This window comes from Zeugodacus cucurbitae, chromosome 5 (genome assembly GCF_028554725.1).
Source record: "Zeugodacus cucurbitae isolate PBARC_wt_2022May chromosome 5, idZeuCucr1.2, whole genome shotgun sequence".
Classification (NCBI taxonomy): Eukaryota; Metazoa; Arthropoda; class Insecta; order Diptera; family Tephritidae; genus Zeugodacus; species Zeugodacus cucurbitae.
Genome location: NC_071670.1, coordinates 47159789 through 47187500, shown reverse-complemented (window position 1 = coordinate 47187500; position 27712 = coordinate 47159789). Strand labels below are relative to the sequence as shown.

General features: G+C 36.1%; 1 protein-coding gene and 1 long non-coding RNA gene across 14 annotated transcripts in view; one reads left to right on the top strand and one right to left on the bottom strand.

The window, feature by feature from the left end:
• Positions 1 to 26943, top strand: part of Tlk2_0 (serine/threonine-protein kinase tousled-like 2) — a 180098-nt gene extending 153155 nt beyond the window's left edge. For 2 of the 10 annotated variants that reach the window (XM_054231069.1, XM_054231072.1), the window contains 6 exons: positions 19903 to 22467; positions 22583 to 22761; positions 22826 to 23018; positions 23085 to 23290; positions 23513 to 23732; positions 23830 to 26943. In XM_054231069.1, the coding sequence (XP_054087044.1) occupies positions 19903 to 22467; positions 22583 to 22761; positions 22826 to 23018; positions 23085 to 23290; positions 23513 to 23732; positions 23830 to 24099 (3633 nt within the window). In that variant the 3' untranslated portion in view covers positions 24100 to 26943. The other 8 variants (XM_011189347.3, XM_054231076.1, XM_054231073.1 and 5 more) reach the window with 8 other exon arrangements.
• LOC105215435 (uncharacterized) lies at positions 3410 to 7566 on the bottom strand. Of its 4 annotated transcripts, none has more exons than XR_008471263.1 (5): positions 6714 to 7566; positions 6502 to 6619; positions 5797 to 6292; positions 5349 to 5734; positions 3410 to 5194 (listed from the first exon to the last, which is right to left on the bottom strand). It is a non-coding gene; the product is annotated as an uncharacterized LOC105215435 (long non-coding RNA). The 4 variants fall into 4 exon arrangements; XR_008471262.1 differs by having other exon boundaries at positions 5349 to 5737; positions 6681 to 7565; XR_003752581.2 differs by having other exon boundaries at positions 5349 to 5737; positions 5793 to 6292; positions 6714 to 7565.
• Positions 26944 to 27712: the final 769 nt, after the last annotated feature.

The window sequence follows — 27712 nt, the reverse complement described above, 5'->3', positions numbered from 1 at the left end:
TCTAATTAATTTTTTTTGAATTTTTTTTCTAATTAATTTTTTTTTAATTCTCTTAATTTAAATTTTTTCTTTAATTTTTAATTTTTTCTAATTAAAATTTTGTTTTTAATTTTTTCTAATTAATTTTTTTTTTTAATTTTTAAATTTTTTTTAATTTTCTTAATTTACATTTTTTCTTTAATTTTTAATTTTTTCTAATTAAAATTTTGTTTTGAATTTTTAAATTTTTTCTAATTCTCTTAATTTAAATTTTTTCTTTAATTTTTAATTTTTTCTAATTAAAATTTTGATTTTAAACCTTTCTAATTAATTTTTTTTTAATTCTCCTAATTTAAATTTTTTTCTAATTAAAATTTTGTTTCTAAACTTTTCTAATTAAATTTTTTTTTTACTTTTTTTTAATTCTCTTAATTTAAATTTTTTCTTTAATTTTTAATTTCTTCTAATTAAATTTTGTTTTTAATTTTTTCTAATTAAATTTTTTTTTTTTTAGTTTTTGTTTAATTCTAATAATTTAAATATTTTCTTTAATTTTTAATTTCTTCTAATTAAATTTTTTTTAAATTTTTTTCTAATTGAAATTTTTTTTTTTTAATTTTTATGCTAAAAAGAATACACATTTATATATGTGTGTGTCTGTATGTACATACGTATACAAATATTTATATGCTTAAGCGTAAATTTTCCAACTACACACACACTAAATCGTATTTATTAATTATAACAGTAATTGAAATTCCATTAAATGCCGGTGAAAGTATAATGAAAACAATAAATACATGCGCATATGCGAAAAAACTGGCAATACATTGTAGCTAAGTGCGCTAAAAACAAATTATTAAATCAAACACTCATACATACATATTTACAACTAAACTTAAAAAAATGTGTTGTTGTAGATAAAAAGTGCAAACAATGAAATTAAACTCGACTGTGGCACCTAAATAACAATTATAAATTAAAAGTGAGTGAGAAGCAGCGAGTTGTGAAAAAACCGAACATAGAAAAGTGTAGATAAGTAAATAAAAAATCACAAAACATTAAAAGAAAGAAAGTAAAAAAGCTGACAAACAAAGAAAACAAGCAGATCCACATACAGACCGAAGTGAATTAACCTGGTTTCACACTACATAGCCAGAAGTAGAAAAATAAATTAAGCGAAAAAAATACTAAAAACAACGTCAACACTACAAACTTCGTGGGAGACCGCATCTAAGGCATTACTACTGCTGCGTTTACCGTTTCAAAATCCATATTTCGTTTTGGTTTTGTTTTTTAACACATGTATGTGTTTATGCATCGTTGGAAAAAGCGCTAATTATTATGCGAAAAAGTGAGTATTTAACTGTTTTTTTTTTGCTCCACCTATGTGTACATATGTATATTAGTGTCAAATAAACGCTCAGCTATGAATTTGTATTGCGGCTATTAACTGTTTTGAAACAACAAAAAAGCGAACCTGTTTATTATTATTAAATTTAAATATTTCTTATATTCTATTTATATGCCGAGAATAAGTGATTAAATGTATTTGTATTCATTTTTGTATTGTCTGTCATTTAGCAATTTTTTTATAGTAAATATATATATGTATAATATATATGTACATACATATATCACCGACGCCACACAGGTGTTTTATAGCATTGACTACCTCGCTGAGACATCGCTATTTCCTACCAGCGCAATTCTGAATGCTTCTAACAGTACACATGATATAATACATATGTATGTATATACTATATATACTATAGAGTACTATTGTTTAAAAACGAGCGTATCAACTAAATCAGCGTATATAAATAATTTTATAACTTCTAAACAGCTAATCTACAATAAAATGTACATACCTATTACGATATGTCTGTATTTTCTATAAAAAATATAGCTTTAGTGAAGCTAATAAGTAGAAAAATAATCATTGTTCATATATATTTAACATACCGCTTATTAGCTGCTGATTTTAAGTCAAGATTACTGCGCTTCTATTTTTTTCATAATAAACTTAAATTTATTTATCTCTATTGTAATGTATATAGTATATTTATAGTTCAGTTCAGCTTATCATATAGACAGACAGAATATGTAGGTTTCGATAAGGTTTTGAAAATACTCGACACTAACAATTGACCACACAAACCTCAAGAATTTTGATAAAAGACTGAAGAAGACCTCTAATTATCTTATAAAAGAAACAGACTATGGTAATTAATCATAGAAATGCATAAAAAATAAGCGATGATTCGAAATAAATGTTTCAAAACCATAAATAGTTGAGGTAGACCTCAAATTCTCCATACAATTCTAGATTTTTAGGTGAAAACCATGAGCTTCGATGAAAAAACAACCACTGATTAACCACTTAATGAATATATTGTAATAGCCGATTTTGTATTAACGCCAGAAAAAATTTTCGACCAAATTATGCAAAGAGATTATACAAGAACTTTATAGATTTACCTTAAAGGGTTTATGTGGATTTAAAGGGTATTTTTTAAATTTTTTTTTAATATATACAATCATACATTTCATTTAAACAATTCAGCATATCAAAGATACATATTTAAACAGCATTTTGTGAAATTTTTATTTACAAATTACGAAAACTAAGCTGTTTCAGAATTTTCAAATTTTGAAACCTACCTAATCACTTAAACTGGTATAATATTCCAACTCTTGGATTCTCAGTTGTTCTCTATCAAATTTGATTCTACTTTTTTTGATTTATGATTGGTTTTCATTACAAAAAATATTTCATTATTTTCTTTTTAATGAATCTTTCCGATATTTAATTTGTTAGCCTGCTTTTCGGGGCTTCACAACAAATCAAGGATCATCAAATTCGGTCAAGACGTTATTGAGTTATAAATAGTGAAACTAAACCGACTTTTTTAATTATATATGTACATAGGTCCTATTTACCCAATATCTGTGATAATGTGTCAGATTAAATATATATATTTTTTTTTTAACTCAGTCTTCCAAAGCCTTTTCCCTATATTTATTCATATTCACTTCTCTAAATCTATTGAAAAAACATCTGATCTGGCAACACCAGATCACCATAATTCGAATGATTTTGAAGAAAAAAAGAGTCCTACAATTTGCTAGTTGATCAAATTAAAGAACTATCTGGAACAACTCTCATTAAAAGTGATATCAGTAGTCTTCAAAGTTAAGATTTTGTTAAAATTTAGATAATATTCCAAACCATAACATTTTATAGTGCTTTGTGGCAAATTGCATGCTTTTGCCATTATCTAAAAATACAAGGCACTTACTGTCATATAATAGCAATTTTTTGTCTGTATTAACGCATAGATTTAAGCACTTACTTTATAATTAGTAACAGCTAAACGGAGCTTAAAATGTTAAAAATGCTTAAAACAAAACGTTGATAAATATATTGACAGTAAAATATATTTATGTATATTATGTCACCGAGATTCACTTGAGTAAATAATAATAAAAAATACAATAATTTAAAGCAAAAAGCATTCTTGTCGTCGCGCTGACTTCAATACACGTCAGGGTCACCATACACAGAATTTTAAATAGCAAATTAAACGATACATTCATTTACTTTGGAAACAAAAAACAGCGCCACAAACGAATATATTTACATACGCTAACGAATATACATATGTATTTATGTATATTATATACACAGGCATTTATTTATGCATAAGTATATAAATACGCGACAAAAAACGTAAAATGTACATATATACATAATAAAATTAATAATGGCGTCTCAGATAATGTCGATTCTCGTTGATTACCCGACGTAGTAGCGCATCGATTTTGTGCGGTGACGTTTTCACGTTAGTTACGGTGCGCCGTTGTACGCCTTCTTCTGCGCAATGTAGAGAGCAAACAAGCAAACAAACAAAGTACTAAAAAGCGAAAAAATCAACTGCATACAACGGTTAATACAGTTCAACAACAACACGAATTCTGCGCACATTTATCGATTCGTTGACGACGTTTGGCTGTTGGCACAAATGATCCAACAACAGTGCGCACTTTCAACCGCTCCATGTTGCAACAGTTCACTCAATGTAGTATGTATGCCTTCATCATTGGAGTCGTCGATCGCTTATTGCTTCTCGCCTACTGCCGCTTACGGCCGACGGACTTGTGCGCCTGCCTGCCTGTCTTCTGTCTGTCAGTCGGTCAATCTAGCTGTGTGTCAGCGCATTTATTTGTCTGTCTGTCGTGTTTGTCTGCCACTGCTTTTGCCTGCATTGTGCTGGCATCACAAGCTCAAAACGTTGTCTATAAGTACTCGTACATATAAAATTATGGCTTGATGTCGTCGTATCGGTAGTTTGCTAAAATCGTATTTGGTTAGTTGACTCGGTCGCACCGCCACGATCATTGGCTAAATGACTGCTTCGCTGGCTATTTAGCTGGCTGGCCGACAGGCATTCTGACGCTGACTGTTCGTCCATCCGTCCGTTTAGCTCTGTTTACACTGTTGGGGCTTACTTTGTGTCTAAGTTGAGGCGTTAGACGTACATATTGCTTAATTTTCTGTTTCTTCAATTGCCACATTTACTAAAAATCATACACACGATCTCTCTATATAGTCTGTATGTATGTATGTATGTATGTATGGGCATATGCCAGTGCGCTTTGCTTTGGCTGATCGCTTTTACGGTTTGTTAAGTGTTACTCTTTCTTTAGTTGGTACTGATTTCGATTTGTTGATGTGCTGTTTGTTGCCTTTCTTATTATATGTACATTATTTTTGTGATATACGAGTATGTTTATATGTACATACCTATCTTATTTTTGCTCCTCGCTTTAAGTCACTCTTAGTTAGTAAATTTTTTTCTTTTTATTTCTTTTAATTTGTATATTGCCGTTTTTCTGCTTCTTTGAACGCTTTTTTTGTTTGAAAGTTATAGCCGTTAAATCGCAATGTTGGCAACCGCAGCTCACAAAACAGCAAGAGCACTGCTGTCGCATTTTGTGTGTTAGTTTCATATTGCTGTTGTTGTTGTTGTTGCTGTAAATCGTTTGTTGTACACTTTTTGCTGTGCGCTGTACGCTGTGCTTAGCTGTGTTTGGAGACTGGCATATCGGGCAACTGGCGACTTGGCGCTGGGCTGCATTTCTTGTATAGCCATGGTGAGTTTATTCACCTTTGCCGTGTAAGAAAATCATGTAACAAAAACAACAACAGCCGCTGTGAAGAAAAAAAAAACAAAAAACAATAAGAAAATGTGCAAAGCATAAAGTAAGCCAAATCAGATTCATACATATGAATATAATGCTAATGTAGGTATGTATGTATAATTTTACATTATACATATTTATACACAATGATCATGCATACGTACCCGTTTATTTTAGCAAAAGTTGCGATAACTTTAAGTGTGGCAATGCGTCAACAAAGCCAGTTTACATGACCAGCTTCCAAGCGTACTCGAAAAGCAGTGTATAAAAAAATTGGTTTTTGCTATTGAAATAAAATTTAGTTAACTTGCTTTTGCTGGTCTGCCTTGCTTAGAAAGTGCAGTAATAATTAACACATTGAGGTCACTTTCCCCCAGCTACGAACTGCCTGCCGATTATTTTCCACTTCAGAACACTTTCCGAATTCGAGATTATACAATACGGTATATGCCGACAATGGTATATGCTTAGACATTCATTCGTTGGTGTACAAATTTATAAGCACGAATTTTGAGGTTAGCTTTGAACTGATATGTGTGTATGTATGTATCTTCTGAGAGTGCAAAAATTGTAGCAATATAAACGATAAATGTAAAATATATACATACATACATATTTTATGCGGGAGGCTACAGCTTCGATTTTTTCTCCAACTGTTGTTCTAATAAAGTCATCCCAATGGCATGAGTATACATAAAATTGACAAATTTAAATAAGTAAACATACAAACATACTTGCATGCAGTTGCAAGCACAAGTAGGTATACCAAATGTATTCAAATATATACACGGTTGTGCACAAATGCATGGCTACCTCTTTATCGATTTTGTTGCATGTCATGTTGCGTGCATCCACTAAAGTTTTCAAGGGTTACTCATCTCAACAACGCATACATTGGGCTTACTCTCCTACTGCATAGGCTCGTGGCAGCCTTGGGTGCCTGACGGCTGGATGACTGCTCGATTGGGTGGCTGGCTGCCTAGCTGCCTGGTTGTTTGCTTGACGCAGCACCATACAGGTCAACTCAGCATTCGGCTTCCAGAGTTGTCTTGCTCTCTGTGCTTTTGAGTACTTTTTTGGACGACTACTGACACTGCAGTGCCTGCTGCTGTAAAATGCCAAAGGAATTCTAGTTAAATGCAGTTATGTATGTATGTATGTATGTATTTTTAAATAGGGAATACGTGTAGCCAGGCGTCTAACAACTAACCAACTGCATTTTTTCAGTTTGTTATGCATTTGCACTCGGTACTGACTTTTTTTCGACATATTTATTGCTACATACATATATTTTTTTGAACTTCGGATTTTACTTACTAAAGTACCTACTCGGCGAATTTGCTAACGAGTGTGAGCTTTACACGGTTGTAGATTTGTATGTCTGTATGTAGCTGCAATACGACCAAAGCTCCATATTGAAATGACGAATATTTTTCTAAAAATATAATAAAATAATGTAATTATACTGCATTTCCAATTAAATACATACTTTCTACCAAAAATTATAGAAATTAGTTTGTTGAAGTCACCTTGAATGCATTGCATTGGTCTAACTGTTTCAATTTCTAACCGGCTCTCAATTAATATTGCCCCCAATGATTTAATTAAATTTGCAACTCCACGGTCTTTTCTTTCTTTTCTTCCGCTAGTAGTAGTTTGCGCTGCGAAATAATAAAAATGGCTACCTTATAACGCCATTAAGACTTGCATAGTTCCAACAGTTACATTTTAATGGCAATTATTAGCCTGTTTGTTCGATGACGAGTTGTGTCTGCCGTTATCTCGTCTCTTCTTCGCCTGCGTGTGTTTAAATTATTTTTTCCACATTTTCGTATTCGCACTCACATTAATTTTTATATGTATTTAAATGTCGTACGAGTATGTACATATGTACATACATGTGTTCTACCCATTTTTGTCTTTCCTACACTTTGCATTTCATTTCGTTGACTCTACTTGTCCGCCATACCGCCCGCGCACTTTACCTACTACTTATCACACCCAACCAGCTGCAATTTAATTTGTGCCAACCCTGCCGACCGCACAAGCATACATACATACATACAACACACGAGTTCGAGTACACACATATAAAATAAAATTCGTTGTACAAGTTACTCGCTACTTGTCGCTGTGCGCCTGTTAGCAGCCAAACAAGTCGTTTGCCAACAATTTTCAACTACCTAGCCAGCGAACACAACCTAGCTAGCGAGCGAGCCCAACAAATCAACAAACAACGTCATCGGCGTCAACGTTGTTATCGGCAGTGTCAGGTGGTGTTGGTGGTGGCGGCGCTGTCGGTCGGTTGTAGCCAGCCAACGTGCATAATAAATAAATTCATCATACATACCGTACATATTCGTAGTGAGTGGTACGTTCTCCTCCTAATCTCACGATAGTTGGCACTGCATGCGCGCGTATAATAGAACTAAATTTCGCCTATGTTGTATATGTATGTATTGTAATTGTTGCAGCGACTAACTGCAAGTACAATCTCCCAATTCGTTCGTACAGGGAGGGAAAGTCGAGGTGTGGCATGTTGTATGCGTACAAGAAAGTGTATAAATGTAGTTTTGTGGCTTGCTGTTGTGCACACGAAATGGTGGGTGGCAAGTAGGCGCGCACAGAGAGCACGAGCGCCGCAAATATCAAGCGGTGATGCAGTGAAAGAGTTTCTCTTGGCGCTTGTGGCGTGCAATATAGTAATACGGTAATTTCGAATTGTAACCAATATACTCATTTGTGGACGCACTTAAATATGGTTTATTATTATTATTATTTTTACTTAACATACATACATATGTACATACGTGTATAATCTATGAAAAAATAGCAAAAAAAAAGTGGTTGGTGGGACTTGTACGTATTAAATATTTATAAATTGACTAATTTATTATAATTAAGATCATAACCGGGAAAAAAAATAAATATTGGACTTCATACAATGTTTAAAAATTCATAATAATTATAAAAAAATATATCCGTTTAATTTTTGCTATATTTTTAGTACCAATAGTATTTGCATAGTGACATACATACAAATGTACATACATTCACATGAGTACCCAGTGAGAACATCTAAGTTTAATGCATTCTTAAATGAAAGTGCAAAGTTAGAAAATATGTAATTTTGAAAATTTAAAGAGGTAGTGAAACCTTTTTCATATATGTAGATATATAGATAAAACAATTATTCCTGTGAGAGTACATTCCATTATGTCATTATGTATGGAACTCGATTTCTTTTGCATGGCCACCAAGGGCACGATTGCAGAAGTCCCGACACTGAACCTATTTTTCAACGGTTTTCAACCGCAAATCGGCCGATACTGCTCTAATTTCACGTTCGATATTCGTACGAAGTTCAGCAATCGGCGCTGGCTTATTGACATATACCATAGAATTGACGTAACCCCACAGGAAATAGTCTAACGGCGTCAAATCGCACGACCGAGGCGGCCAATTGACTGGACCATTTCGTGAGATAACACGTTCGCAAAACTTCGATTCGCTGTGTCACTTGTGGCGTCGCCCTGTTACAACCACATATTATCCAAGTCCATATCATCCCATTGCCCAATGATGCCGCCGGCCCATAAACCGCACCAAACCGTATTTTTTCGGGATGCAATGGTGACTCAAGGAGTACGTCTGGATTGCTGCCTGACCAATAAAGCATTTTTTGCTTATTGACTAGGTCATTCAGCCAGAAATGAGTCTCATCATGAATTGGATGTAGCCGCTCTTAAAGTTGAGTCCACTAACTCCGAATTTCGATAGTAAATTTTAATAATTTCGACTCGTTGGATCGTATATCTTACCAAGACGAAATGGCAAACCTTACTGAAGAGAAATGCCCAAAATGTTGTGCCTATCGATCTACTTTTGTATCTAGCCTATAAAAAACCTCTTTACATACAACATGTCTTTCTGGCAGAACTATTTTTTTTTTGTTTTTGTTTTTCTTGTTTTGTATACTGAAGCATAACCGATTCTATAATTTTGATAACTCTATATTTTTAGGGGTATTAGCGTAGTTTTGAGAATTAGGCCGGAGTGTCGACATTTCAATCTGAAAATTTCTGTTATACATTTTCCTTTTAACTATTTTTTTCGTCTCTTTACCCTTTAGGTGACACTTTTTTTTAGTTTATTTTTCAATTTGACACCACCGTGGAACTCGAATTATTTTTTGCCTACCTTTGCAGGTTTTCTTAAACAAAATTTATGAAGTTTTTATAAAATTTATGGATTTTTCAGTGTAAAGTTTGTAATATAACTTTGTATTGTATTAAACAATTGTAATTGAGTTGTCTAATGCCTCAGACAGACATATGGTTTCTGTACTACGATGTGTACTACAATAAAAGCTCAAGAAACCATGTACCAGTATAGTGACACACATGTAGTATTGTACTATGTTTACATCCAACAAATAAATTCAAGCAAAATATAATTATGAATAACAGGCAGGAAAATTGCTCCTGACTTAGTTATAACTTCAAGCAATCTTAAAATATTATCGCCCAATATAATTATTACATATAACATATTTTTCACAAAATTTTTCCAAATTTTGTTTTTTTGATTTCAATTAATTTTGAATTTAATTTATTTTCTGTATGTGAAAATGTCAGAAAACAGATAATTGTGGCAGAAGAGCTTAAAGCTTTCACTGTGTCAATGCCATCCACTGTGGTATTTCACAACACCACAAAATTTCAGTGGTTTCTAGAACTCTATTGTAGTACGGAACACCATTTGCTTTCAAACAAAATTCGGAAAACCGGTGATACCCATATGATTTCTGAAGTATACTACAATATGTACTACATGTCTGTCTCAGTTATAATATGCTAAAATCAAGTTTAGGCTGTTGAACTTTTTTGCTAATTGAAGTAACTTAAACCTCGAGCTTGGATAATTTTTTTCCGAAATGTCGATATTTATGTTAATTTTTGTGTGAGCTTATTAATAAAAATAACAACTTATTGTTTAAAACAAGCATTTGTGGCAGTTATCAGTGAACTTAACTTCTTAAGCTTTCTTCGAAAGTCACTTAATTTTTTTCCTAGTGGGTACACTTTTGCAAGTTAATGAAAGCAGCAACAGAAGGTGACGAGTACGTGCTACAAATGTGCTGCTTAAGTGCATATTTACATATGTAGCTATTAGCATACATAAGTATATACATATGTATATGTATGTATGCCAATATTTATGTACGTTTGCCAAATGCATTTGAACCGGTTTTCGGTGATCACCAGCTCTTATTATATTATTAATATTGGGAGTATCGAAATAAAAAATATTAAAAATTAATAATCTTGAAGTGTGTATGCATCCAACTTTGTAAGTCTTTCTCGGCGTATCACTCGTGTGTTGCCTACCAACAACGATTAAAAGCACTCGTTTCATTTCGCTGCAGTTATGTCGGTATATCTTTGCTTTGCATAGTGTAGTGGAGTGGTTCACCCTTACAAAAACAAAAACGAAGAAGAAAAAAAAAACAAGTTGCAAAGTCAAATTTCGCGACCGAAAATTGGCGAATGAAGCTTTATGTCGCGCCACGGTGCGTTTATTTGTTTGTACAATGTTTCAACGAGCACGAACCACTAGTTGGATGGCATGACGTTTTGCGGTCGCCATTGTAAGTGCACAAAAGTTTTGGCGCAGCGTGATTAAGTGAAATTGATACAAATCCTTAAGTACAATCTTTTTATTATAATAAAGTGACTCAAAAGTTATGTAAGTTTTCCCACGAGCGTCTTCAATTGCGGCGAGGATACGAACTTGAAAAATTTTGCAATATTTTTCGATTTGTAGTTGTAAAGAGTAGTTGACTACGAGTGGGTGTAAAATTGTTGTTAATATTCGTTCAATCGCAAAATTGAACGCTTCGGGTCACACAGTTTGGAACGAGCGCGGAGTCCATTATAACTGACCTAGTGAGATTGCTGTATTTTAAAGTAAAGGAACATTTGGAGTTTGCACTTGCAACCAAAGACAGCTCAGCAACAAATTTGTACATTTTTATAATAATTTTGCCAACTAGTTAAAGTAATAACGAATTTCGCAAAAAATTCCACTGCGAAAAAGTAGCAAATTTCCCCAAAAACCTGTATGTATGTAATTAAACAGCAACGGGTACTCGCATGTCAAGAGGGGAGGTCTACATAGCTACCACTCGTTGAAAGCAAAGTGGCAAATCTTTAAAGTGTTGTATGTGCGTGTGTGTTATGTGCTTAGCACCAACGTGGCAACGAAAAATTATAAGTTGCAACAATCGCGTGTAGTTGGCCTGTGACGAAGGAAGATATTCACAGCTTAAACAAGATACAACAACAACTACTACTGCTACTACGGGGAATAGCAATATGAAAATCCACACAATATTTAGATACACACATACACACATGTACATATATATTTGTATCTATGTTGGTATGTAGCAAATCGACACAAATAAGAACAAAACATATGTACAAATGTACCGAACGCTGATGGCGAACACAGTCTGCGGAGCCAAGCAGCTGCAACAACGACGTCTCGACAACAACATTTCGAGCAGCGCGCTGTGTGTCATTGCGGCAACCGAGCAGCGCGCACTGTTCTCTAACCTAACCCAAAGCAAAACAACAAAATTTAAGTTCAGTCGGTTAGTTGATTATTTTCGCTTCGCTTGGACGCATGTGTATGTGCGCGAGTTTGTCGAGTACATTTTGCTAATTTCACCTTGGTGTAGTACGCCTTGTCGACAACGAACAGTCGAATAGACAGTCGAGTCGGTTTGACTGTCGAATCGATTGAACAGACTGCGAGACGGTCGAACATTCGGCATATATTGTATTGCTACATACCAACAAATAAACCGACATACATGCATACATACATGTGTTGTATTTAGTTTACTATAAATTGTGTGTATATGTATCGCGTTGTATTGCAGTTACCAAGTGCAAGATGGTATGGCGAGTTGCGACGAGACGAAATGAGAAACGTCGCGACGACGACGACGCGTTACCACCAATTGAAAAGCAAAGCAACAGCGACAGCGGCAGCGTTATCCGAGTATCTTCGCTGCGTTCGTAACAACTGTCAGTGTTGGTCGCGCAGAGCGTTCATCGTGACGTGTTTAATCATTTGATCGACGGTTGAATAAAATTTGCAAAAAGCATATATACATACATATATACACACACATACAAAAAACAAAGAAAAAATATAGCAAAGAAAAGAAGAAGTGTAGAAACAAAGCAGAAAGAAATGTAGACATATAAAGTGAGTGATAAATACACAAATTAATGAAGAAATGCGATAAAAAATTATATTTATTTATACATAAAATAAAACAACAAGAAAAAAATGCCAAACACTTGTGCAAGTGCAAAGTAAATGTGAAAGAAAAATATGTGGAGAAGAGATGTGAAGCGAAGAGCGCATAGCAGTTGACTCGGCAATTAACAGCACTCGATTCACGCAAAAGAGCGAAGTGCAAGAGAGAAAGAGCGCAGCAAAGCAAAAGCAAAGGCACTGGTGCGCCGCGGTGTCATTAGCAGCAGGCCACCACACACAATAATTGAATACGTTTATTAAGAAAAGGTGAAACAACACAGCGACTGACTGACAATAGCATAATAATAGCATAGGCCAGGCCATATGTAAACGTAACAACGTAACGCGCATGCAAGCAAACATATACAGTTTTTATGTATATCCGAAACATTCTGGCAAGTTCAAGTGATAGCCGTAGCAGTCGCAAGTGACAACAGAGCAGTCGTAACGAAACGAAATTACCGGTGTACTACGCGAACTACTGCTGCAAAGCGAATTTTGCTCTTACTCTAGTAGGCTCCTGTTTAAATTTTAGTTAGTTGGCAGCATCTTGTCGCCGTCGACCGGTTTCCAAACATTGAGGAATAAGAGAAAATCGAACGGTTGGAATAGAACGGTTAACCAAATACAAAAAAAACAAAATTGCAAGTGCCGTGTACGAGTGAGTGTGTGAAACGGCAACAACAACAACAACAATAACAACGAAAACCAAAGAAACCAAGCATGCCAAACGAGAGGCTATGAGATTTAGTTCGTTCGGTCGGTCGTTCGTTTGATTGCCTACCATGGTCAGTCAGTCATCTTTGTAATCCCCCAAACAAATCAACGCCGAACAGTGCACGCTTACTACACTTCGTGTAAACATTAATTTATGTACATAAAAGAAAAGAAGTAAAAACACTCGTCGGCGAGTACGTGCGGTCAAAATTCAACAAATTCCTTACAGCAGTTAAACTGCAATAAAAGAAAATCAACACATAAAGTGGGAGAGCAAACAAAAGCAAGAAAATCAACAAAACAGCAACAACAACAGCGCATACATAGTTAATACTCTTGCTTGACTATTGAACTCACGAATGCCGAGTGATTGTGCACTCGTTTGTTTACAATACAAACAAGCAAACAATCGTTTTTCAGTAAATTTGTGTGTTTGATGTTTTCGGTGACGACGACCAACTAAACGAGCAGCTGTTTCGTGCCGGTTGTTCGTTTGTTGTGTTTATAGCGAACAGCTGATCGCTCTTTGCCTCGCGCGACCTTAACGTACCCAATAACAGTCAGCAATCAGCAGCCAGCAGAGCAACGTAACAACGCTACAAAGAGAGATAGAGTGATAAAGAGAGCGAGTGTGTATAATTAATTGAGTTCGCGTATGTCTAAAAAGTGTTTGTGCGCGCGTGTTGTTATTTATTGCAGTGTGCATGTCGTCTAATTGTGCACATATGTTGCCCGCTGCTTCGGGCTTTTGTGGCGGCGGTGGCAACGGCGTTGGACTAGTTGGCAGCGGCGCCGGCGTCGTCGGTGGTGTTGGTGGTGGTGGTGGCAGTAGCAGTAGTAGCGGTGCAGGCACATTCACATATATTACAAATACAACTGCGGCCACAGTGCCGCCCATGTTGACCGAAATGGTTGTGGTGGCGGCGACAGCAGCGGCAGAGCAACAGCTGCATCGTCATCGTTCAAATTCGAATTTGATAACAACGAGTGCTGTAAAGACAGCAACGCCGCGCGGCAAGCGTCGTTGCATGAGTGCTAATGTGTCGGCACAACAGCAAATTATGGGACACACAACAACAACAACGACAACAACAACAGTGCCTGCAGCGGCGGCGCCTAGCAGCAAACGTAATCGTAAACTGTTAACAACAGTGGCAGCGGCAGCGGTAACAGGAAAACCAACAGTTGAGAGAGTGAGTTCGAAATGATGTTTGTGACTTCCGTTTTGAGAAAGGGTTTTAATGTGTCTAGCATATATATGAAATCTGTTCTATTTTTATTTTCTATATTTTTTTTGTTGCTTGCTGCAACGGCTCAGCATACATGTTTGACGTCGCTCGGTAGGCGGCTGCGTTTCGTGTTCCATTTTCAAATTTCAGCACTCGGGCTGTTACGAAGTTAGTAATGTACTAGTGTGTGTTTAGCGCTCTCTTATTTAATCACTGCCTTGCACGTGCTCATGTTTTTTCCGGTACACTTTTGCGTTTTGTTGCTTTTTGACGCGACTTTTGTTGGTTGCTTACAAACATACGCTCGTGTATAGGTATGTACAGCTGTATGTATGTATGTATGTATGTGCATTTAAATATGTATATATTTCTTTGATGAAATGTGGAGCAGTGCGAATGCCACAGACAGTTAATTTGAAAAATTGGATTAAATCGTTAAATTCAGATTTGTGGTTGTGGGTCGTGTTTCTCACGCTTTTGTTTTCGGCTCTTTGGTCAGCAAACAATTGTAGGCGATATTATTGTGGGTGTTTGTATGTATGGAAGGAGGAATATTTAATTATTATTTTTTGATTCTGAAAAAAAAAATTTAAACTTATCTAATTTTGAGCGTTATGGTTCTTTACATAATTAAGAATAAGCTCATAGGCTTAAAATTTACAATATACAACCCTTTTTGGCTACAAAAACATTTATTAAAATTTTAAAAATAATTTTGCATTTAATTAGACAATATTTTCAGCTAATTTATTATATTTTTGTACATATTTAAATATTTAAAACTCTTTCTCATATTTTTTAAAATTCCTCATTTCTAATAACACTTAAAGTATAAACTTGAATTTAAAAACGTTAATAGAAAAAAATCAAAATATGAAACAATGGATAAAACGAAAATAAGCGATACAAAAAACAAAACATAAACACTGAACTGTTAAAAGCAAGAAACATCAAACATAACAGACAAATAACAAAACAACAGAGCGAGCGCTCGCTCACCATTATTATTATTCCACACTCAGCATAAAAACACTGAAAAAAAGATAGAACTCAAGTGCGTTCAAGCATACATGTATGTAGTGTTGCTATAAATAACAAGCAAAATGTTTGGTTACCCTATTGGAATTTGTATGAGAGAGAGAGAGAGAAATTTCTTGCGCTCACACATTCTCTCTCCGCAACTAAACATATACATATGTTTGTATACATTTTTGTTTTGTATGTGTGTTGGTGTGTGTTCGGGGAATGAAAATGAAAATTTGCGTGACGTGACGTCTCTCGACCTTGACTCATCGACATGAACTGTTAAACTGTTGTGTGTTACAATTCGAAACCCGATGTGAACTGATACCCAACTTGCTGTATGCAATAATAATCGTGTTGCCACACAGTTTGGGGGATTTGTTTTTTTCGACAACATTGTATACATAGAATAGCGACTGAAGTTTGATACTTTCTATCTGGTAACTTTTGGCATGTTGTATGAGTTTATTCGTGTTATCACTGGCGTTGCGCAGCGATGTGGCAGCCGCTTTTGCTGCTTGACTTGTACATAGGTACTTTTCTTTTATATACCGATTCGCGCACATAAGCGAGCCCACTAGCCGCCTCAAAGGTGTTCGGTTGGCTGGCTGCCTGTTTGCTACGATGTGCACTCTTTGGCTGCTGGTGTCTATGTTGTTTCTGTTTCTTTTATTTTTGTTTTTAATTTTTGTACGGCGGTGTTGCCGTTCCGTTTGGGATTATAGCGATATGAAATTGACAGATGGTGGTCGTCGCTACATCTGGCATGGTGTGGTGGTGTATACATACATACACATTTGTAGGTATGTACATACATATGTACGCTGTAAACTGATGACAGCATAATTGTTATCAACAGCACTTTTTCGGGTCGAATGTGGTGGCATTGTTTTTGCTCATCGGGTTGAGCCGATTTGTTTTCGCAATGAGTTGGTTGGCAATGCAGTGCGAATGCTTGCTTATATATCTTTTGCAACATAATTGATAGTTTTGCATTGTTGTAATGTGAAGTTGAATATTTTTCTTTATTATTAGAAGAATTTGTTATATTAAAATAATATAATAATATTAAAATATTAAATAATATTAAAATAATTGTTATTATATTAAAAATAATAATTTAACTAAAAAAAATTTTATTATATTAAAAATATTAATTTCACTAAAAATAATTTTATAATACAAAAAATATTTTCTTTTATACTAAAAACAATTAAAATCGTATTTTCTAATTAAAAAACTAAATTTCATTTAATTATATGCAAATATTTGCAAAAAAATTGCATTTAAAGCTCTTTGCTCACACATAAAATATGCACAATCAAGCATATAATTAACGTGAAACCCATTAGAATTGTCAAAAAAGAAATCAATTTTCAACTTCACCACAAATAAATTGCTCACTTTCAAACGAAATTAATATGTAAATATTTAGTGTATATAAAAACTTAAGTGTTCGTATGTATGTACATATGTCTGTGCAATGAGATATGTATCTGCACATCCACCTCACTCACTCGGCACACGAATAGCGACCATCTGTCATTTGCTGATTAAACTAGAGTTGCCCACTTAATAAATAAATATTTCTCAAACTCATTAAAAATCATTTGCCTGCTTGCCGCTTGCCTTGCCTACAACTAATTCCCAAGTTGCTTCCACTGTCCCATGTTGTTTGCAAAATTGTGAGATGAATTGTTTTTGCAATTATTTGCAAACAAAGCAAATAGCGGAACTTGAGAGCGCAAGAGAGAGAGAGTACTACACACGCAAACAACAACACACGGTTGATTTATTTATTCACGTTTGTTACGTACGCGCTCTGTAGGCACAACGGACTCGTATGTAAATACGTATGTTTGTATTTTGAAATATATAATAATTTATTTTTTTCATCTGTCAACCCAGCCGCAACGTAAACTATGCTGTGTGGTATACATTTTGACAGTATAAATCGTGTTGTCATATATTTCTATATTCCCAAAATTAAATTTTTTTGGTTTCTTCTATGAGCGCAATACGTTAAACGCAAGAGTTTGTGTGTAATTGTGTGTTTGTGTAATTGCGTTCCGTTATAGATTTATCTCGTTCTGGCGTGAGCGTACGCAAAGAGCCAAAGAGCGCCGTAGCGCACTTAATGCTCACGTAAAGTTAAAGTGTGCACATCACTGACTTTTGTGGGCAAAATATCGGCCCGTTGGCGATTTTTATCACGCAATGTGTTCTAAGTGCGATTTCGTTGTTTACAATTAAATACTGAATTATTACACTTCCGAGTGTCGGAATAGATACATTTGATTGGCCCAGCGCTAAACGGCGCAGTGTCGTGGGAATTGAAAGGGGCATAATTGTGTGCTTGTAAAGGCAACACCTTTCGCCGTCGCATATTTTCTCATATACATACACAGTGACAAATTGTCGAGCGAGAGAGCGCACAGAGCGCGGCGCTCGGTATGCATGAAATTTTTCTTCCTTACTTTTACACACTATCATCATTGGATCGGTCAGTTGTGTGCGGAGTGAATGAAAAACGTCGTTGAGTGTAAATTCAAGTAATTTGCAATAAAAGTGACAATATGAAATAAACTAATTTGATAATTTAATGAAACAAATTTGAACGCATTAATTTACAAGTGCAAATTACCAGTGTGTGCGTGTATATATTTAAATAAATAATAAAAGAAACGTGTGCTAATTACAATAAGAATGAAAAATATACGGATGATGAGCATAAATAGGATTTTGTAAAGAGGTGTGTGAAATGTGGAGAAAATATTTATTTCAGTTTTTTCGACAATGGCTGCCGACGACGTTGAAACATAGCGAGCAGCGAGCAGAGCGTTGATGGCAGAAGTAGCAACAAAAAGCAATAGTGAACAAGAAGACGACGTCAACAACGACGACGACACTGACGACGACAACGACAACGACGACGACTTGGCAGCAACAACGATGACGAAGTGAAAAACGAGAAATAATCGAGTGACTGACAGAGACACGACTCGTTGCATTTGGAAGCGACTCGACAGCACTCGTTAAGACAAAGAGACGAAACGAGACGTGAAGAAAAACGAATCAGTGGCAAAGAATTTTTTTTCGCTCAAAGTCAGAGAAAGAAGTTTTTGTGGTCTGCAAATTGTAACTCGGTGCTATTCAATTTTGATTTTTGGAAATAAGAAATAATTTAAAATAAATAAGTGTTACAAAAAATATACGAAAAAAATGCAATCGAATAATTTGCCGTTAAAACGAAACAAATCAGTGTGATTATTGCCGAATTTGTTTTTATTTTCACGAGGATTTGCCAAAAAGCAAACTCAAGCGTGGTGAAAATCACAAAAACCACACAAAAATTCGTGAAAGAAAATTGAAAACGTAACGCAAAGAGAGCAACAACGAAAATGCGGCATTTAAAAAAGGTGACAAGAATACGAACCCACAAGGAGATTGCAAATATTAGTGTTGCTCGTTTTTTTTTTCTTCACTGAATAAGTAGTTAAAGTGTATATGTAATTAGTTTTGATAAATGAAAGTTTAGTAGTTAAAAGTAGTTTTGCGTAGTAGTTGTGTATTTCGATGCAAAAAAACTAGTTGGTGTGGGGGAAAAGTGGTGCGAAGCAGTTGGCTATTTACTTGGTTGGTTGGCTGGCTGACAAATTGACGAGTATTTGCCGACGGTAGCCATTTTTGTTTCTGCTCTGCTTTGACATTTTTACTATTTTTTACCTTCGTTTACTCGCACATTCGTTCGTTGATTAAAAATTTATTCGTTGCTTATAAATTTCGTTCATTCGTTTGTTGTTCGTTAAATCGTTAGTTTGTGATTTTTCGTACGACTCGTTATTGCGTGAACGTCGTTGCTAACGTCGCCGTCGTCGTATGCATATGTATATATTTTTTTCATATATTTATATCTGCGCCTAGTGTTGTTGTATTCCATGCGCTGCCAGCTGCTGGTTGATCGGTCGGTCGGTCGGTCAGTGATAATCGATTATTATAATTTTGATATCGATATGCATAGGTTTTGACTTGGAATATTAACATGCGCTTTAAGTTGGAACTTTAATTTATTTGAAAAGTAAAATAGAAGTAAATTACTAGTTATCTGAAAAGCAACAATAGACGTGACATTTGATATAATTAAAGAAGCAATAATATTTGCCGTGATTCAATGATGGTGTCTACAATAATGGGTATGACTTCAGCATTGTATGCAAATTGTGAGTGTCTCGTAAATACTCTCAAAATAGTGTATATATTTACTTTCGTAATCTATAAAATACAAATTAATTAGTTTTAGTGTTAAATTAATAATATTCCTTTATTTGTTTATGTTTAGTTTACGTAAGAAGTTGCCCAGTTACGTATACAATTGAAATTTACTAACCTCTGTTTTATTTTTTCTTCATTGCAGATGTCCGCCGGCGCTCAATTGCAGATGGCACCACAGACAACTTCGTCGTTAAGCCATCATCATCAGACACAGCAGCAGCACCATTTTACCACAGCCCATCATAATCCGCAACAGCAGCAGCAGCAGCAGCAACAACAAATTTTAACGCAACAGCAACAAATTACGCCAACACCACAGCAATTACAACAGTTACAACAGCAACATATAACGCATCATACAGCACAGCAGCAACAGCAGACACAAGCGCAGCAACAACAAACGCAAACGTTGCATACAATACCTAATCATCATCATCTTCATCAACAACAGTCACAAATTCCACAACAACATCCACATAACCAACAGTTGCCTCATCAGCAGCAATTGTTGCCGCAGACACATAGTACACTTGCGCCACCGCTGCAGCAACAGCAGTCAGCAGCGCTGCAACACACGCATAGCGGTGGGCATAGTAGTAATCCGGATTCTAATATGAGCACTGGTTCGTCACATAGTGAAAAAGATGTTGCCGATATGTTAGGTTCTGCAGGCATTCCCAATCAGATAGGTATATTGTCCAATAACGGAGCCCCAGGGGCTATGATGAGTAGCAGTGGTATAGGCCAAGACGTAGCTGGTATGATGGGAGGTGGCGCAGGCGTTAGCAGCAATCAACAGCAGCAACAAGTGCAACACAATAATATGGTTGGACGTCTGGATAAGCCTGCACGTACACCAACAGAGCGTAAACGTAAAAGGAAATTTCCACATACCGAAGATAGTGGCGGTGGTGGTGGCGCTGGTAGTGGCACTGGAAGTGGTGGAAATGGAGGTAATAATGCTGGAAATGCAACAATTGTTGGCGCCCACAAGGCATCAAAATCTACTAATATGATCGGAACTGGCCAGACACTAAACAAAGCAAATTTATCATTGAATATAGGTACAACAGCAGATCGTTGCAACTTGGCTGGTGGCAAGAATGCAAGACTATTGCAACATGGCATGGATAGCAAGAAAATCAATGAATACTTCAATAAGCACAGCGTAGCGAGTAGTGGTGCCACAAATAGTCCAATGCGTCAACACACGGGTGGTTCAAAGAGTCCCTCCGCAGGTGGTGGACCACAGCAACAAGCGCCGCAACAACAGGTCCAGAACACTGGCAATGCTGGCGGTGGTACTAGTACGGGCGCATATGGCATGTATCCTCCTAGTCCTCAACAGCTGAACACAGGCGGTGTACAAACACCCACATCCCAAGCACCACCCGAATTCCATTACCACAGTTCTGTGGCGGTGAATAACGCTACAAAACAACAACGTGTGGCACAACCACAAACTTCCAATGCAATGGTTCCTCCTCAGTCGGCAATAGTCGGTGTGTTGGCCAACAGCATGGGAGGCTTAGGTGCTGGTGTCGGTGTCGGTGGACCACCTCCTCCTCCTATGGGTCCGGCGCCGCAGCAACTTATACCCGCAACATCGGTAGCCACGTCGGCGCAACAAACGCTAACAAGTGGCGTAACCTCGCAGCAGCTAGCCGCTGTGCAGCTAAATTCACTGCAGCATGCCGGCATAATACCGGGTGCAATGGGTGGTATGCAACCGCCATTGCAACCGGTACCGGCTAGCACCATAACAAAGGGCACGCAAACAGAACTCTCCTTCTTGGAGATAAAGGAGCGTGACACCGAGATCGAATCGAGCAAGTCGAAGCTCGACGAGATGACAAGACTGTCCGATGAGCAGAAATGCCAGATAATTGCTCATCAGAAGCTGATCGACCAGCACAAGTCGCAAATCGCCAAGTGCATTGACGTGGTGAAGAAATTGCTTAAAGAGAAGAGCAGCATCGAAAAGAAGGAAGCGCGACAGAAGTGCATGCAAAATCGTCTGCGTCTGGGACAATTTGTGACGCAGCGCGTTGGCGCCACATTCCAGGAAAATTGGACCGATGGCTATGCTTTTCACGAGCTCACACGACGGCAGGAGGAGATATCAGCCGAACGCGAAGAGATCGACCGTCAAAAGAAGCAGCTGATGAAAAAGCGACCAGCGGAATCGGGACGAAAACGCAACGCCAATAGCAACAATAGCCAGCAACAGAATTCGAATTCGAATGATTCGACCAACATTGCGGGTTGTGATCGTTTGACGGGTGGCGGTGACAGTGGTATCGGCTCGACTGCTGGCGGTGGTGGTGCTGGTGGCGGCAGTGGTCGCGGTCTTTCACGTTCCAATTCCACACAGGCCGGCCAAACGCAACTGCTGCACAATGGCGGCGGCAGCGGTGTGGGCGGTAGCAGTGGTGTCGGCGATCGTCTCTCCGATAGAGGTGGCGGCGGCAGCAGTGGTACAGGCCGCGGCGATAACAGCGGTGGCGGTGATGCAACGTTCCTTAAACCCGACCCTGTCTCTGGGGCATACACAGCGCAAGAGTACTACGAGTACGATGAGATCTTGAAGCTGCGGCAGAATGCGCTCAAGAAAGAGGATGCCGATCTGCAGCTGGAGATGGAGAAATTAGAGCGTGAGCGTAATCTGCATATACGCGAACTGAAGCGGATATTGAATGAAGATCAGGTAAGACACCGCTATATTTTTGTTGTTTCGTGAGTTAATGGTCACGATGTACTTTCTTCTAACATTTATTTTTGTCAAATTCATATTATTAAAATTTCATATTCTCCATTTTTAGTCGCGCTTCAACAACCATCCAGTGCTAAATAATCGGTATTTGTTGCTTATGCTGCTCGGCAAAGGTGGCTTTTCCGAAGTGCACAAAGCATTTGACTTGAAGGAGCAACGTTATGTAGCGTGTAAAGTGCATCAACTAAATAAGGATTGGAAGGAAGACAAGAAGGCCAACTACATCAAGTATGTTTGAGACACAATAAAAACTAATTTGCAACTTTATTAACTTTCCACTCTTCTATTTTAGACACGCCTTGCGAGAATACAATATACACAAGGCTTTGGACCATCCACGTGTGGTCAAGCTCTACGATGTGTTCGAGATAGACGCCAATTCGTTTTGCACCGTACTCGAATATTGTGATGGTCATGATTTAGATTTCTATCTAAAACAGCATAAAACTATACCCGAACGTGAGGCGCGTTCGATTATTATGCAGGTATGTTGATGCTAAAATTACCGTTACAAGTGTTCTCTTCTAATTCTGTATTTGGCAATATTGCAGGTTGTTTCGGCTTTGAAATATTTGAATGAGATTAAACCACCAGTTATACACTATGACCTGAAACCAGGCAACATACTATTGACTGAGGGCAATGTGTGTGGTGAGATTAAAATCACCGATTTTGGTTTGTCTAAAGTGATGGATGATGAGAATTACAATCCAGATCATGGCATGGATTTGACATCGCAAGGCGCGGGAACCTATTGGTGAGTATGTGTGGGGCAACAGACACACCCTTTTAGTTTGTGAAGTGATTAACAGTAGTTGTTAGAGCATTTCGGCAGGGAGATGTGAACAAAATTTTCGCAAACAATACTTAGATATTGCTGTTGAAAGGTGATAATGTTACATTACTTATATAAATTTGAAAAATAATATATCATATATACATCATATTAATTTTTGAAAACAATTGTTCTTCTCCATAGGTATCTGCCGCCTGAATGTTTTGTTGTTGGCAAGAATCCGCCGAAAATCTCATCGAAAGTCGATGTTTGGAGTGTTGGTGTCATTTTCTATCAATGTCTCTATGGCAAGAAACCTTTCGGACACAATCAGTCGCAAGCCACCATACTCGAGGAGAACACCATACTCAAAGCCACAGAGGTACAATTCTCTAATAAACCAACTGTCTCCAATGAAGCCAAGGTATGTTTGCAGCAACAACAAGCGCATGTTTTTCTCCTCTTCCTTAAACAATTTTAGCATTTATTAATATTTTTTATTTATTTTTTGTTCACTGCAGAGTTTCATACGCGGTTGCTTGGCCTATCGCAAAGAGGATCGTATGGATGTGTTTGCTTTGGCGCGACATGAGTACATACAGCCACCCATACCTAAGCATGGGCGTGGTCAATCGCAGTTAACGCAACAACAGCAACAGCAGCAGCAACAACAGCAACAGCAACAACAGCAGCAGCAACAGCAATCGACCACGGCACAAGCGAATTCCGCTGGACAGACATCGTTTTCGGCGGGTATGTTCGGTAATTTGAATCAGTCGAGCTCATCCTAGCTGCAGACGAAACGAAACTCAAATTCCTAATTGCTGATGCTGATCGCGAGTAATAATAATAATAACAACAACAATAACAATAATAATAGCAACAACAACAACAACAACAACAATATTAGTAGTACCAACAACAATAACAACAACAATAGCAGCAACAACAACAATTATTGTAGTAGCAAAAGCCGTAAATATCATTTTAACTACAATGGTAGCAACAACAATAAGAACAACAACAACAGTAACTACAATAACAACCAAAATCATCACCATCACAATAATTACAACAATAGTAATTGCAATCAAAGTAATAATAGCATAAAAATGTTAACGTCTGGCGAGCTAAATGGATCCCTCGAGCCAACAGTCTTGGAGAATACGCAAATATGCGTGTATACGCAGCGTAAAAACGAAGCAGCAGCAAATGCAAATAACACAGCAATAACAACAATTGCTACAGAGCATTACAATAGCAACAGCAACTTGGCCACACAGCCGCCACAGCGGCATTTGAAACGGCGACGACAATGTGTTGCTGCAGCTGGCAGTGGACGTAGCATGGTGGCACAGCATGGCGGACGCGGACGCTGTAACAGCATTAGCGCAATTAGTCGTCAACTGAAATCGTCAATGTCGCCCAACAGGCATCATCAGCATCAGCATCAACACTGCCGCAAACCAGACTTGTAAAGCTACAATACAAGCGAACAACAACAAAAACAAAAAAAACAATGCAAATGAAATCAATGATGCTCGATGGCGGCAAGCGTTGTTTATGCGCGCTAAGTGTGTTGCTGGCTGTAAACGCTTACTGAAAATATGCAAAAAATTCTTGTTGTAAAAAGAAAAAAGGTATCAAAATTATTTCGAAAAAAATTAAGAAAATAGAAAATGTGATAAATATACTTGAATTTGGTCAAATGCAAATAATCGATCGGCAGCAGTGCGTGCGGTACGCTTGAAATGCGCTTAAGTTTGCAACGCTAAAAACGGTAAATGTTTTGGTGGCGAGTTTTTAATTTTTAGTTAAATTTAATTTTTATTTTCGTACTCAAAACTGTGTGCACTCACCGAATTTAGTGTTGTTGAATTTTTGTAATTTCGAAAAATTACCGCTATGTGGTGTCGCACAACACAAATTGAAAGTGAATACACGTTTGTTACGTAAAAGAATACGTTACATTGGCTTGCAGACGGTTCGTTAAAAAAATATTGATTCATTGATTGCTTGAATGCTATTTGAAAAAAAATGCATGTTTACTTGCGTTTAATTTCCAATTTTGTTGTGCTATTTTATATAGAAACGTTTATATAAAAGCCTTGAAATGCCTTTGAAATGCCAAACGGTACGCATTTTTGTTTTAAAATAGCTTATTAAGTTTCCTTTTTGTTTTTTTTTCTTATAAATAAGTTGCAAAACACATTGTACAGTAATATTAACTCTAATGATTAAACAGTTCAAATTCGATTTTTGCTTGATTTAAAGCTTAGGCGCGCGCGTTGTGGCGGTGGTGTGTTGTCGGTATTAATTTGTATGTAACTACTTACGTTGGTTTATATTTCACACCGAAAATGTACGATTTTCATTTTCACTCTGACAATTTTCGTAATTTCGAAAAGTTAAAAAATGTTTTCCTCTACTTAGTTACGTTACGTAAACGCGTTTACGACACACTACTACGCTGTAAGCATGGAGTAAATTTTGCAAGCGTAAATGATGTGACACTATAATTAAATAATATTGATAATGAAGAAGTGCACAAGCGAAGCAAGTTGAAATCAAATCATAGAAATTCAAGTATAACAAACGTAATAGCAGTTATCAGTAGCATTTGCGGTAATGACTAGGTTAAGAAGCTATGGAATGCATGAATTCCAAACAAAAATTGTATATTGTTGAGAAACGGTGCGAATACGTTGAAGAAAGAGAAGATAATAGAGAGAAAAAAATCAGAATTAAAAATAAAAAACACACACACACACAAACAAACAAGCATAAGCATAAAATACAAAAATAAAAAATAAAAATTAAAATTAAAATAAATAGAAAACGCGTCAGCAGCAGCAATAGCAGCAGTAACAAAATAATATTAACAACAACAAAAACAAAAAAAAACATTTAGTAATCGCGCACGCAAACTTAGGATTATTTCTATTTAGCATTAACACACATACTACATTAAACATTATATATATATATATATATATATATAAATAAATATATAGAAATCTACATAAGCATAAGATGATTGTAATGAGATATATATATATATATGTATACATATAGGAAAAGCGAGCGAATGTGAGCGGCGTAAAAAACAAAAACAGAAAAACTAAATGAAAAAAACAAAAAAGTATAAAGCGATAATTGCAAATATCGTGAAAAAGTGAGAAGAGAAATGCAATTAATTATAAGTTAAAATGTAGAATTTGTGAAAGCGTTGCGAAGCGCATGAAAAAAAAAACGAATGCTCTAGATATGATAAATATGGCTAATATAGCCAGTGTGTAGGAGGAGAGGGGATGTGTGGTTTGGTATGCGGCGAGTCTCAGTGTTTGGTGCTGAGCTAGTGGCCGCAAACCACATTTTATTATTATTATTATTATTATTATATTATATTATTATTAATTAATTATTAACAATTAACTATTGATGAATAGAGAGAGTACAGCATAAACTCAACAACAATATAGAGTTTACGCTATGAAAGAAACACACAATAAATGAAAGGAGGAATGCATAAGTGAAAAAAAATGAAAATTAAAAATACACAATTATAATAAAGCAAAATATTGATATAAAACAAAAAACGATGGAAATTTTGAAAACAAAAATCAAAAACAAAACCTAAACCTAAACCTAAACTATTATTTAAAGTAAAAAATAAAAAAACAAAAAACAAGAATATTTATAGTTTTAGTTATTATTATTATTATTATTATTAATATTATTATTATATTATTATTACTACTAATAATAGTTTATTACAATAAACAAGTGAATAAAACAAACAAACAAGCAGACGTTAAAAAAACTATATAAGTATGCAAGTATGTATGTAATAAAGAAAGCGTAGCAGAAAAGAGAAAAATAAAAATAAAATAAAATACAATAAAAATAAAAGCTATAATAACATAAACTTATATGTATGTGTAATTAAAACAAAAACAAAATTAACAAAAAATCTCAAAAAACAAACTTTAACAACATGCAAGCGTAACAACAACAACACTAAACCATAAGCATTACTACAACAACAACAACTACAACAACATTAACAACAAGAACATGTTCAAGAGATGCCAAGAAGCATAAAACGTATACAACGCTACCAACTTCAATCAACTGTATGTGCGATGTGCTGCGTACAAGCGAATGGAAAAGAAAGATATAGGTTATTTGGTTTAAGATTTGCGAAATCTCACGCGCTACACCGTGGGGAGCAGTGCGTGCTAGTGCTAACGATTTTAGTATTATATGTTGTTGTTGCCATGCAATTTTTTTTTGCATTTTTTTTTTGCAAATTTTATTTTTGTACGCGCGATTTTCTTTCCCTGCCGCAAGGCAAACAAATTTGTGTAAAAACCAAAACCAGTTAATAGCGACGCGCAATTT